This window comes from Siniperca chuatsi, linkage group LG15, assembly GCF_020085105.1.
Source record: "Siniperca chuatsi isolate FFG_IHB_CAS linkage group LG15, ASM2008510v1, whole genome shotgun sequence".
NCBI classification, from domain to species: domain Eukaryota; kingdom Metazoa; phylum Chordata; class Actinopteri; order Centrarchiformes; family Sinipercidae; genus Siniperca; species Siniperca chuatsi.
In genome coordinates this window covers 12,889,693-12,902,466 of record NC_058056.1, presented here as the reverse complement: position 1 = coordinate 12,902,466, position 12,774 = coordinate 12,889,693, and the positions used below count along the sequence as shown (strand labels likewise).

General features: G+C 40.9%; 2 protein-coding genes across 2 annotated transcripts; both read left to right on the top strand.

Moving 5' to 3' along the window:
- Positions 1-87: 87 nt before the first annotated feature.
- LOC122862420 (rho-related GTP-binding protein RhoV-like) lies at positions 88-1,370 on the top strand. Its single transcript, XM_044167907.1, has 3 exons — positions 88-397; positions 476-534; positions 616-1,370. Exons 1-3 carry the CDS (start codon positions 232-234, stop codon positions 1,063-1,065), a joined length of 675 nt encoding a protein of 224 aa, XP_044023842.1. The 5' UTR covers positions 88-231; the 3' UTR covers positions 1,066-1,370.
- A 1,023-nt stretch (positions 1,371-2,393) lies between these two features.
- On the top strand, positions 2,394-12,394 carry LOC122862416 (zinc finger FYVE domain-containing protein 1-like). The gene is made up of 11 exons (XM_044167898.1): positions 2,394-3,860; positions 3,985-4,489; positions 5,570-5,784; positions 6,069-6,175; positions 6,289-6,397; positions 6,530-6,627; positions 6,829-6,946; positions 7,091-7,261; positions 7,454-7,634; positions 7,748-7,861; positions 10,107-12,394. The coding sequence occupies exons 1-11, from the start codon at positions 3,351-3,353 to the stop codon at positions 10,337-10,339; spliced, it is 2,361 nt and encodes a 786-aa protein (XP_044023833.1). The 5' UTR covers positions 2,394-3,350; the 3' UTR covers positions 10,340-12,394.
- Positions 12,395-12,774: the final 380 nt, after the last annotated feature.

Sequence of the window (12,774 nt, the reverse complement as noted above, 5' to 3'; positions counted from 1 at the left end):
AGGCCGGTCTTGGTGGGAGTGACTATGTTAATCTGCATCAAACGGAAACAGACAAAGTGTTGGGGCATCACCCATCTGATTGGGTGCCGTTGTTCTTTCAAATCGAGGTGTCCTCCTGCCTTTACTGGCCACCAACGGGCCCCCGGGGGAGAAGATATCTTTTACAGTAATGCTGCACTCCTGCATGGACTTTGAAGCTGCTGGGATAATGGAGTAATAATCTGAGGAAAGATGGCACAGGCCTGTCAGAGACATGACAAACCCAACAGACTGAGGGAAGAACTGAGCTGCATGCTGGTTGGTGATGGAGCTGTGGGGAAGACGAGCATGATCATCAGTTACATCTTCAATGGATACAACAGCGAGTACAGACAAACAGCTTTTGATGTATTCACCGGTGAGTGAAGGTTATTTTTTAAAGGTTAATGGCTGCTTGACTCAACAATATAAATGTTTATTTCTACTTTACTTCCAGGTTTGGTTCATGTTAATGGAATTCCAACTCGTATCAAACTGATAGATACTGCTGGACAGGTAGATATTCCACACCACTTTATGATTTCTTTAATTAGTTAGTCCCTTCCTCCTCATCTCTCATTATATTTGGTCTGACAGGAGGAGTTTGGCCATCTCCGCTCTCTGTGCTATGCCCATGTGGACGTCTTCATCCTCTGCTTCAGCCTGGTCAGCCCCATCTCTTTTGACAACATCACCTCCAAATGGATCCCACAGATCCGTGCTGGCAACCCGACTTCTCCCATCGTTCTGGTTGGGACTCAGTCAGACCTTCGCCACAATGCAGACATCCTTATTCATCTGGACCAGCGGAGCACCAAACCGGTGCACTTGAGCCAGGCCAGAAGGCTGGCACACAGGATCAGAGCTCATGACTACGTCGAGTGTTCAGCTCTGACACAACACAACCTCAAAGATGTGTTTGACTGTGCTGTGTTCGCTGCCATCAAGCACAAGCACACTGGCACAAAATCTAAAAAGCTCAGCCCGCTCAAACGCTTAAAGACTTTTTGTGATTGCGGATGGAGGAAAATCTTCCGATTCATCTGATGTGGAATCAAAGAGTGGATTGAATGTACTCAGCCTGGTGGACACGGCCCGTTTGGGGATTTTTAGGACAAATTCTGCATTTTTATCAAAACATTTCTCTGCAGAATGTGGATTATGCACTAAAACAACATGATTTAAGATCATTGAAAACATGCATTGATATCCATCCCGTAAGACATATGACAATTTTAATTGTGAATTAATTATTCTAATTCATTGTATTAAGAAGGCTACATATTCTGCTCTTTTTATTTTGCCCTTCCTTGTTTTGATATTTGTGTGTGTGTGTGTGTTAACGTTTTGTAATAAATGCACTACAGTGTAACACATTTAATTGCCAGTTGTGTTTTCTTTGAATCAATATTTTAAGAATTGCTTTAATGAATAAATCTGAAAAAATACAGTCTGTAGATCCTACAGTGGAAGGTACTGTCAGTGAAGAAATGGAGGGAAAACACAAAGTGCCATTTGGGACAAATGGTCGCCTGCTGATGCTTTGAAGTGCTACTTTACAAGACAAAAGCCATTTAAATCCTTCCTCTGTTGGAAAGCTTATACTGAGGCATGTTTCCAACAATTACTTTTAAAACACCCACCCACGTGGAATTTTCTGTGGTAAAATAATGATCAAAGATATATTCTTAATTGCAAAAAAAGTTGCCCAAAATGATTGTGATACTAAAAGTAACTATTACAAAAGATTCATTCAAATCTATTGTGACATTTGGAGCAATTTGTTATATACAAACTCAGACCAAGATCTTATTATTTTACATTGTCTGTATCCTATTCATTTGTATGCCTCGGAAGAGCAACAAAAAAAAAAAAACAACAACACAAAAATACACTAAGCTCCTATAGATAACATGCATTATCTGCAAAGCAATCTTAAATATGTGGTTGTCCTTCTTTCTTTCATTGTGTACTAATTTGTGGTATTTGACTTCTGGGTAGCAAAAGTTCAAGAGGATAAACTGGTTTAAGTTCCTAGCCTGCCTATAGGGAAGACTGGGTGTGAAATATGTACCACTTCCCCTCCTTCAAAAATGATTTACATGCAAGACACCCTAAACCCTGCAGCTCTGCAGCCAGCAGTTAGGCTATAGAATTAGATGTTATAGCAATGATCGTTTAAAGGTTACATTTTTTGAGTTAAACAGCAAAAAAGCTGGATTTTGTGAGGACATGAAAACATTTTGGAAGCTGCAAAGAAACTGTCGACTCAGCTCGGGCGCCTCACAGCTAGTCTGTATTATAGAACTACGTTTCCCATCATGCAACCGCACTTTTACCCTCCTCTGACCCTGTGACTGAAAATAATCTGATCAGCTGATCTGACCTGGCAACAAAATAACGTAGCTAGAGAAATCTGCCAGGGAGGGGGCTGAAGAACAAAACAATGACAGTGCTCGGAAGGATCCAAATACACTAACAATTTTTAAAGACTTTTTAAACGGAATTGCGCGGATTTCCCTCCCGTTTTAAAGTAAAAGAGTTTGCGGAAATCCAAGCTTTTAACATCGACTGGCTGTTGTTTTTGTTGATATGTTGTTAGAGCTCAGTTGACAGACAGGAGGCTAGCTGCTTGTTAGGACGGGCTATGAACTGTAAGGACTCGTTGGCCCGATAATCACTGTTTTTCTCTGGAAAAAGTTGAACTGTCCGTCGAAACCAACTAAGCTAGCTGTAAGCTACGCGCTGCTGCTTTGTTGCCAAATTATTTACCGAGTTTGCCAACGAGCTATTGAGGGTCAGTTTGCTAGCTAGCCTGTTGTTAGCATCAACATTTGCACATTCATCTTTTCAGGGAGAGTTCATTGTCTCGGTCGGTACAAGCTACTTGCATATGTTTCTGTATTATATTAGTTTTCTTCGCTAATATGTGATATATTTTATGTAATGCAGTTAGCAAGTGCTAACTTTAATATACGAACAAGCTAACTGTAAGTGGTAAAAATATATCAGGTGTTACTCAAGGAGACGGCTGTTTCTGCTTTATTGCCTCACTCTTAGTTGCACTAAATTACACCATTAAAACCGTTTTAAGTGTTTAAAATTCATGCTAATTTGATAGATTGTATTATTGTTGAGACTTAGTTGTTACAGTCAGTGAATCACCAGCCTTGTTACCATGCAGCTGTTTTAAGTTGATTTAGTCATTGCATTTGGTCATTTCAGTTGTCAGTATTACCACATGTTGTACATTTTTCATTAGCTGCTATTGGAAATTGTTGGTGCTGTTCCACAAAGCACTGCTCCGTATTCAGTTTACCTTGTAAGAAACGATGAGTGGGCATGGCTCATCTTCAGAAAAGGGAGTCAATACTAGCCTAATATGTCAAGAGAGTTATGCTTGTGGTGGCTCTGAGGAGGCTGCATTTGAGTGTGATGAATGCAAAAGCTTGCAGTGTGTGCATTGTGAGCTCGAGCTCCACAATCAGGAGCGTCTGAAGAACCATGAGCGGGTTCAGATAGGTCCTGGTCATGTCCCGTACTGTGACAGCTGTAAAGGAGGTAATGGAGACAACGCCAAACGCTATAGATCTGTGGTCCGCTGCCAGAACTGCAAAGTTAACTTGTGCCAAGACTGTCAGAAACGCACCCACAGTGGAGGCAACAAGAAGAAACACCAGCTCACATCTTATCCTCCACCACCCAAACCTGCAGAGGTCAACTCTGTCCAGACAACTGTCCCCCCTGCTGTCCAAATAGCCGATGAGATCAAATCTCAGAGAGCAAAACTTCTGGAGAAGGTTTCCAGTTTTCTCTTGGTTGATGAGAATGAGGAAATGCAGGTTAGTTGTCCAAAAGTGACACTTATCATTGAATCAAAATACCTAAAAGTCTAAAATCTTTGCTTAGACCGTACAGTTTGCTGTTTGAATACCATTAAACTTGTAAACTCTTGTTTCTCCCAAGGTAAAAGATGAAACTTCATTTGTACAGAGCCTTAGCTGCGAGCCTGACCAGCTGCTGAAGGTGGTGTCCATCTTTGGGAACACAGGAGAGGGCAAATCTCACACCCTGAACCACACATTCCTCATGGGCAGAGAAGTGTTCAAGACTTCTCCCACACAAGAGTCCTGTACGGTGGGTGTGTGGGCGGCATTTGACCCCATCCGTAAAGTAGTGGTCATCGATACAGAGGGGCTGCTTGGAAACAGTTCCAAACAGGGCCAGAGAACCCGTCTCTTGCTCAAAGTTCTCGCCATCTCCGACCTCATCATTTACCGCACCCATGCTGACCGTCTCCATGATGACCTATTCAAGTTCCTTGGGGACGCCTCGGATGCGTACTTGAAGCATTTCACCAAGGAACTGAAGGCTACAACGGCCCGCTGTGGCCTGGATGTCCCACTGTCCACCTTGGGCCCTGCGGTGGTCATCTTCCACGAAACAGTCCACACTAAGTTGCTTGGTTCAGGTAAAATCTCAAGACTTCTGTTACTCCCAAGTCCCTCTAGTAATGGCTGGAGTGTAATTACTTCACCTGTTACACATTTATTAGACAAGTCAAAGCTTGAAATAGAATTTTACTTAAAAACTTCCATTAGAACAGTACATTGTGACTGTATCACCATGACTGTAGGTCTGCATTACTGGAAGGGACGAAAGGCGGTGCCTTTAAAGTAAACTAAGGGTTAGGTACTGCAATTTATTACAGGTTTAGCAAATGTTAGCCTACAGTGTTTCTCTTTATTTGTTCTACATCACCAGAGGTAGGAATCTGCATTCCAGTTTGTAAAATGTGTAAATACTACTTTGTGGACACTGCTGTGCATACTATGTAGTGAAGTCAAAAATACCACACACTTATAGTCATAGTCACACTTGAAAGACAAGCTGCAACGCATACTTGACATTGTTGTCAACCAGTTTCCAATGCATGCAATTCACTATGATTTAAATGTGTTTTCCGTGCACATACAAGCTATTTGCTTTGGTTAGGTAAGCCCCCATAGTGAGCATCATGCCTGCTTTTACCGTTGTCAGATTTCCGTTATCGCAGCTGTTGTAAATTCAGGTATCTTTATTAAGCCTGTGCTCCATTGCAATGCAGCAATAAAATAATTCAAGGAAGTAGAAGACCTGATATTAACTGTGGAGCATTACATCACTCAAGTAAGTTGCAAGTCTCCACAAGTTGTTTTTCACATTATACAGAAATGTATAAAAAGTAATCACTGCTTATGAGGAAGAAAAAACACATTCAAAACGTGGTTGGCCTTGTTAGTTAAGTTCACATGATTTGTAGTAAATGTTTTAAAGCATGAAGGAACAGCCTTCAAGACTGAGCTACATGTGTTTGCTCATAGCTTTATTAATTGTGTGCTTTTTTGGACTGATGGCTGATGCTGCAACATTCTTTACACTTATAATATTCATACACATATTTCATGAACACAGCATTTTCCTCTCACATATCATAATGGATACAATGAAGCACAGTAATTTAAGAATTGTGTTGTATCTGATGCACCTCTCCACCTGTGTCTTGTTTTAGATAAGTCATCTGAGTCAGTAGATCGGCTGCTGTCTGAGCGCTTCAAGAAGCTTTCCCGTTTCCCAGAGGCCTTCAGCTCTGTCCAGTACTGGGGCACGCAGACTCTCAGCCCCCCTACTGACTTCCGTGGCCTGCAGAATAAACTGGAGCAGCTCCTGGATAACAACGCCACCCGTTCCCCACGTACCCCTATGGTCATCTTCAAAGCTCTGCAGGTAGGGCTGTATAAAGTCAGCCAGCTTCCAACCTGCTACAGATCAGCTTGTTTGTTGCTGTAAAGCCAGCATTGAACTGAACTGATTAGCTGTTTCACTGGTTCCTGGATTCAGGAAGCTGATGTTACTTAAACCAGCACAGCTCAAGTTTTAAGCTTAGAAGTTTCATGTTACTGTTTGTAAAATGTACGTATTCTGTTTCTGTGAAATATCACTGTATGAAGAGGAGGTGCAACACTTTGTTTTGTCTAGCTAATTTCCACCCATCCTTGATTTTCCTACAGGCATTGAGTGAGCGCTTTAATGGGGAAATTGCAGGGGAGCTTGTAGCCCACAGCTGCTTCTTTCCTGATGAGTACTTCACCTGCTCCAGCCTGTGCCTCAGTTGTGGGTCAGTACCCTCCTGCCTTTAAAAAAATAAAATAAATGTAACCATTATATTCTCTCCTTCAATCACTCTCTTTTCAGATTGTTAAACATTCTGACATAATACTTTTATCCCAGATCTGGCTGCAAGAACAGCATGAACCACTTAGGAGAAGGAATGTGCCATGAGGCAAAGCATCGTTGTCGTTATTCTACTCAGTATGATAATCGCATTTACACCTGTAAGGTAAGCATGGTAGCTCACCTGAATCACTTAGATAGAACTGAGCTTTCTCTTTATACCACTGACTTTGCAATTACACTTGTTCCATGACTGATGAGTCTAAAGTTAAAGTCATTGTGTGGTGCATCACTTTAGGCTTGCTATGAAGGAGGAAAGGAAGTGATTGTTGTCCCTAAGACCTCAGCTTCCTCAGACTCTCCATGGCTGGGCCTCGCCAAATACGCCTGGTCTGGGTGAGTTGCAGCTGAATGGCTGGCAGGCTTATTTGACCTTTTACGGAGGCAAATTTTAGCACTACTGTTCTAGACTCTGGCCTAAAATCACATTTTCCTATTTACGTTAACCTACATGTTCCAAATAATACCTCAGATATAAATGTATTTATATTTTCGCAGAGACTGGGTTGTACATTTATGTATCTACTGTATGTTCAGGTACGTTATTGAATGTCCCAACTGTGGAGTGATCTATCGGAGCCGTCAATACTGGTATGGGAACCAGGACCCTGTGGATACGGTTGTCCGCACTGAGATCCAGCATGTATGGCCAGGGGTGAGAGAACAAGCCATTTAATTTATTTATCTGATGTAGATTGTGTTTCCATAACATAATATCTGTAATCATACAGGGCTAGAATTATGTCTATAGGTAACCATTTATCTACTTATGTTGTAAAAACCTGTCTGTTTTTTGCAGTCGGGTGGCTTTTTAAAGGATAATAGCAATGCAGCGCAGCGTCTCCTGGATGGAGTCAACCTAGTGGCCCAGTCTGTGTCAGAGCTCAGTGTCAAGCCTGCAAAGGCCGTCACCTCTTGGCTGACAGATCAGATCGCCCCAGCCTACTGGAAACCCAACTCCATCATCTTGGTGAGTGACACACACAGCCCCACCCTCTGCCTCCCGCCGCCAAGAGCCAAGTCAACACTTTCGTATCCAGTGGGATGTTTACTGCATGCTGTGCCTATTACACAATCTGTTTGCAGGTCACAAGATAAAACTCGCTTGCGTCCTCTCCCCTTTAGCTCATCTTCTGTTGTTATTGTTTTTCTCTTGTACAAGGTGTGCCATAAGTGTCACACAGTCTTCCAGGACAATGACACCAAACATCACTGCCGTGCCTGTGGGGAAGGCTTCTGCGACGGCTGCTCTTCCAAAGCTGCGCCCGTCCCCGAAAGAGGCTGGGGTCTTGCCCCTGTCAGAGTCTGTGACGTCTGCTTCGAGCAGAGAGCTTCATACGCAGGTACACACACTTCTAATAATGTCAAATGTTCCCTGTTTTTCCTGTTTGTGTGTTACACAGCCGTTTAACATTTGGGTGAGCTCGGCTTAAGCAAAGATGTTTTCTTTATGCAGAGCTGCTTGAGGCAGAGCTCGAGGAGGAAGAAGGTGGAACCCTCGCCAGGAAGGTTGGAGAAGTAGTGACCAACACCATAGGAGTTGTGGTCACTGCTATTGACATCCCACTTGGTGAGTGTTGCCCGAAACTAAACCTAAAGAGGATTGTTATGTAACAGGAATAAATGACCTAGTAAATGTGAGTGAATAGATACAATGCCCTCTGGTGGCAGAGGCGTAATGTGCTTATTTACAGTAAGAAACAATAGTAGTGCGACCTTGTTTGTCGTTTGAACTCTTAAAGATGTTATGCAGGAGTCTCCTGCAAAGCCTCCCTTATAAGGAATATGGGATGCCCTAATGGCCTAGTTGTAACAGAGCCTGTACAATTACCAAAAGCTCACAGGTCTCTGCTCACTCGCAGTAGATCATGCAAATGTCATTGATCAAGGAAACAACTGATCTTTCAAATGAAAAATAGTGTAAATCCAAAACAGGGGCGATTGATTGCCAACCTGCTTAGTGTTTTCTACTGCTTCAACATGTATTATAGCAAGATGTGTGATTGAAATTATGTTTCATTAAGCAGATCTTCAAATACTATATATATTTGTCTGTAACTCGTTACTCTTGCCAACAAAAAATGTTGACTACAAATAGACTACAAAATGAAAATCCTCCTACACACACACACACACACACACACACACACACTGGCTTACAGAACCTAAAACTGCCTTTGACAATCTTTGAGAGCTTCCATGTAGAAGTGCTCTGCTCCCTAGTGTTTAACATAAACTTTCAGTTCTAATATGTTGTTCTATATGTTGTTTAATCGTAGTGCAAAGATGAGATGGATGACTAGTCAGCCTGTTTACTCATTTATTTAGATGAAACTTCCTGCTGTAAACACACCTTTGCTGTATATGTGTTTAAGAGTCAATGGAATAAATGTTTTGAGGTTGCTTGACTTGACATACGTAAAGCTTTCTTGTAGACTGTGCAGTACACTGGATGAGTCACTTCCACATTCTCTGCACTAACGTCTAGAATGCACTTTGGTCCAGTGTGTTATGCGAAAAACATTTTTATAACAGACAGTATGACGCATTTCTGTCAAGATAATCCAAATGTGTTTTAGATTGAGAAAACGGGCTCTGCTGCATGGGAAGAGCTTGCAAAGTGTTAATTAATAAATGCTGTATTCACTCAAATACACACCACAAATCAAATTTGTTTAATTCAAAGCATAAGTTCTATTATTTTATTTTTATTTATATATATTAGGCATCTACATAAGCTTACTGTAGACCTATATTTACAGGTAAAGGGCAAAGATAAATATGTTTTTCATAACCTGATATCCTGCTGAAAACTTCTCCATATCCATCACCACTCCAAAAATACCCCAGAGCAGGGCCTGCTCCAATCACAACAAAATTAGCCTATTTATTTCCAAATCCAAATCTTGTTTCCATGTTTCCATGGATACCCCAACCAAGACAGCTAAGGACTTCCTTTTACTTGACGTTACGGTGCACTTTAAACAGTAGTCAGGACAAATAAGCATGGATAAAGTAAAGCAATGGTAACTGAGAATTGAAAGTGTTTTGGTATCAACAGTAGAGGTAGAAGTTACTGATGGAAGTCTAGTATTTTAAATATAGAGAGTGAATGCAAATAAATGTAGCTACTGCAGCATGAAACAGTAGTTACTCAGCAGGGATGGGAGGTATAATGGACGTGGCTCATAGAGCTAAATTAAAGCAATATCTCAACATTTTGGGAAATACACATTTTTGGAGGGGGTTATGTGCTGGACTATTTCTTGGCTGGATGCAGTTGCCAGGCAACCAGCGGACACTCTGGGAAGTCTTTGCTCCCTACCAAGAAAAATTCCAGGACATAACCCCCATAAAACCACAACTTGCCAATTTTACACTTCGGTTTTTGTACAGATTAAACAAACAAGAGTTAACATGCTAATTAGTGAGCTTCAAATGTGCTAGTTGGCAGAATTTGTACCCTTTCAACAGGGACAGATCCTGTTTTCAGCAGGATATCAGGTTATCGAAAACATATTCATCTATGCCCTTTACCAGTAAATATATTGTAGGTCTACAGTATCCTTTGGACAGAGCCAGGCTAGCAGTTTGCCTCTGTTTCCAGTTTTTATGCTAAGCTAACCTAACAGACATGTGAGTGTCATCAATCTTCTCAGTAAGAAAGCGAATAAGTGTGTTTCCCAAAATATCAAACAGTTCCTTTAAATGTCTGCACTGTAATGTTTAAAGTAACTTAAAGTGACTACTGTGTGTAGTAAAATGTAAAAGACTTAACCGTTGCTGTGTGTATTTATGTTATGTGCTCCCTGTAGGTCTTGTAAAAGACGCAGCCCGTCCTGCCTACTGGGTGCCTGACCAGGACATCCTGTCCTGCCACAACTGCCAGCGCGAGTTCACTGCCAAGCTGTCCAAGCACCACTGCCGCGCCTGTGGCCAAGGAGTGTGTGACGACTGCTCCCCAGAGCGTCGGCCAGTTCCATCGCGGGGCTGGGACCACCCTGTGCGCGTGTGCACCAGCTGCAACCAGAAACCTGGAGAACTTTAACAGGGGATGGCCTTCCTTCCTCGGAGCACCAGAGAGAACCACTCACTCACTCAGCTCGCAGTCTGTCACTGCTTTACCTCTGTTACTCTGGTTCTGTCTTGTATCTGTGGAAAGGAAGTTTTTAGGCATATATATATACATATATGACATTTAGCAGATTTGGGATTTTAGAGTTCCTGTGGCCTTTGTAGAACAGCCAGAACACATGAATTACTTACATGTGAAACCTGCATTTCCACTCTGATTATTCACAGTGAATATTTTGATTCTTATTGACACAAATCCCTGAATTTACGTTAAATAAGGCTGTTGAGCTATTTTTCTACTATCAGAAAATATAAAAAAAAAAGTATAATTTAAAGGATATTAGTTAGCTGAGAACCCTGTGGGGTTGGTGTGATTAGTTTCCAGCAATTCTTATTATTGAGCATTGTTTCTCTGATGTCGTACATGTAATGGCGAGGAGATATTTTATATCCGTTCAGTCATAACTGCAGGTTCCATTGCATGCTGTATTGCAACATTTTAGTTTTTGCACTAAGCCTTTTTCAGCTGTTATAGGCTGTTGCTTACCATGGCCAAAATCCAGATATCCAGATGATCAAGTGGTCTGTCCCAAACTGAGCTGAAGTCTGCTACAGTAGGTCTAGATTATGGATATCTGGTGTGCCCAAAATCATTCAGGTCACTGTGTCTGTGCTGGTATAATGTTTATATTTTATCATGTAATTTGTGGTTGTATGAAGACATAGAATTATGTTTAGAGGAGTGTACATTTGAAATGTTGAAAAATATTTATGTATTGAAGATAAAAAAAAATACTTATTAGCACTCTGGCATGCATGACAGTCTGAGAAATCCATGGCCTTTTACTTGTTCAGAGAATGGTCTCTGAATAAACCTCACTATCTATTTTACCAAGCGGCATTTTAGCGTACACGCGTTATAAAATTTATGTATTACGTGTTCAAGTTTGTTTTCTTGACACCTTGATTTTTAATTGTTTTCTAAATATTTAAAGTTGCTACCTGCTTGGTTGTATGGATATTGTTTTGCAGAACTGAAGAATATCTGAATTTGTCTTCAAACCAGTTTTGTAAATTACAATCACACCTCCAGGTCTGAGAGGATAAGGACTCCTGCCAAAGGTCAACACATTTTTGTTCTGTTTTAGCTCTTCACAGCTTCTTGTTCCGTTAATTTACATCCGTTATTGAAAGTATTGTGTATTTTCTTTTTCTGGTTTTTGTTTGACATTAGTTACTGTATGGATATTTATATACTTTTTAGTGCCTGTATGTGAACCACCCTTTCTCCCCATATTGTTTTTGTCTTTATTTTTTATTTTTTGTCTTTCAGCATTACACATAAAAATTGATGCTCAAATGTGGCAATGATGATTGAACCATATTTAGTGACTGAGAGCTTTAACTTGTCTTGCATTACTAGTTTTCAATTATTGAGTAGTGAGACCATTACATCTGGATGTCATATAAAGCACAAGGTGATGCCTTTAACACATATGTTTGTATTTTGTTGTTAAAAATGAGAGAGAAAAAAAGGGTCTTTGTCATTTGTAACCTTGTAGATAAAGTTAACTCTCCCTTTGCTCCTAACGTGGAACTTTCAGTTCTGATGTCTGATGAGAAGATGCTGTTTCTGCTTTGTCTCAAAATAGATTAATCTGTCTGAATGTTGCATCACACACACACACCCTCCTCTGAGATGCTAATATTGCACAGTATAGAATAAGAAACACATCATGGCAGATTACTTGTACTAGAGTTCATTCCCATGCAAATCTGTCCAGTCTGTTGCTTCAGATATCCTATGTGGTGTTTGAGAGATGCATTTTGTGATGTCCAGTTTTTTCGATTAGGTTGAGTACTATCGTCAACACTTCTCACCTACACACTACAAACCAAGCAGGAATGATTGATACATTTAAAACTGTTGGAAACTAACTTGAAGTGATGATATGTGGATACTTGCTAAACTGGTCGAAGATTTGCATAAGATTAAAGTTGCATCAGCTCCTGTCTGTCAAAAACATAATCTTGAATCGCCTCCATGTCTTCAGCTTGTGTGTGTGTGTGTGTGGGTGTGTGGGTGTCTGTGTGTGTCTGTATTTGTGTGTTTAAATCTCCCTGTGTCAAACCACTTACTGTACTGTATGTGGGAGGAGTAGATCGTGTGTGTGCCTGTGTATTATGAGCCTTGCTTCCATTCCTCTCCAACACTGCAGCTTCAGATAAAGTGAGGGGAAATTATTTGCTTGGTGCTTATTGATGATGATGAATGATTTATAATTATTTTAATAAATAATTGAACCCAAGCTTCCATGTTGATATTATGTGCCATTTGCACTGCATGGTCTTAGTACGCCAGGAAGAAATTGCACTTGATATGTATCCAAGCTCCAGTAAGGGTCTCTT

Coding starts and splice junctions, on each gene's coding strand:
- LOC122862416 (XM_044167898.1), top strand. CDS start 3,351: ATGAGTGGGCATGGCTCATCTTCAGAAAAGGGAGTCAATACTAGCCTA. Junction 6,398..6,529: donor ATCGCATTTACACCTGTAAG/GTAAGCATGGTA, acceptor GCATCACTTTAG/GCTTGCTATGAAGGAGGAAA. Junction 6,628..6,828: donor GCCAAATACGCCTGGTCTGG/GTGAGTTGCAGC, acceptor CTGTATGTTCAG/GTACGTTATTGAATGTCCCA.
- LOC122862420 (XM_044167907.1), top strand. CDS start 232: ATGGCACAGGCCTGTCAGAGACATGACAAACCCAACAGACTGAGGGAA. Junction 398..475: donor AGCTTTTGATGTATTCACCG/GTGAGTGAAGGT, acceptor CTTTACTTCCAG/GTTTGGTTCATGTTAATGGA. Junction 535..615: donor TGATAGATACTGCTGGACAG/GTAGATATTCCA, acceptor TTGGTCTGACAG/GAGGAGTTTGGCCATCTCCG.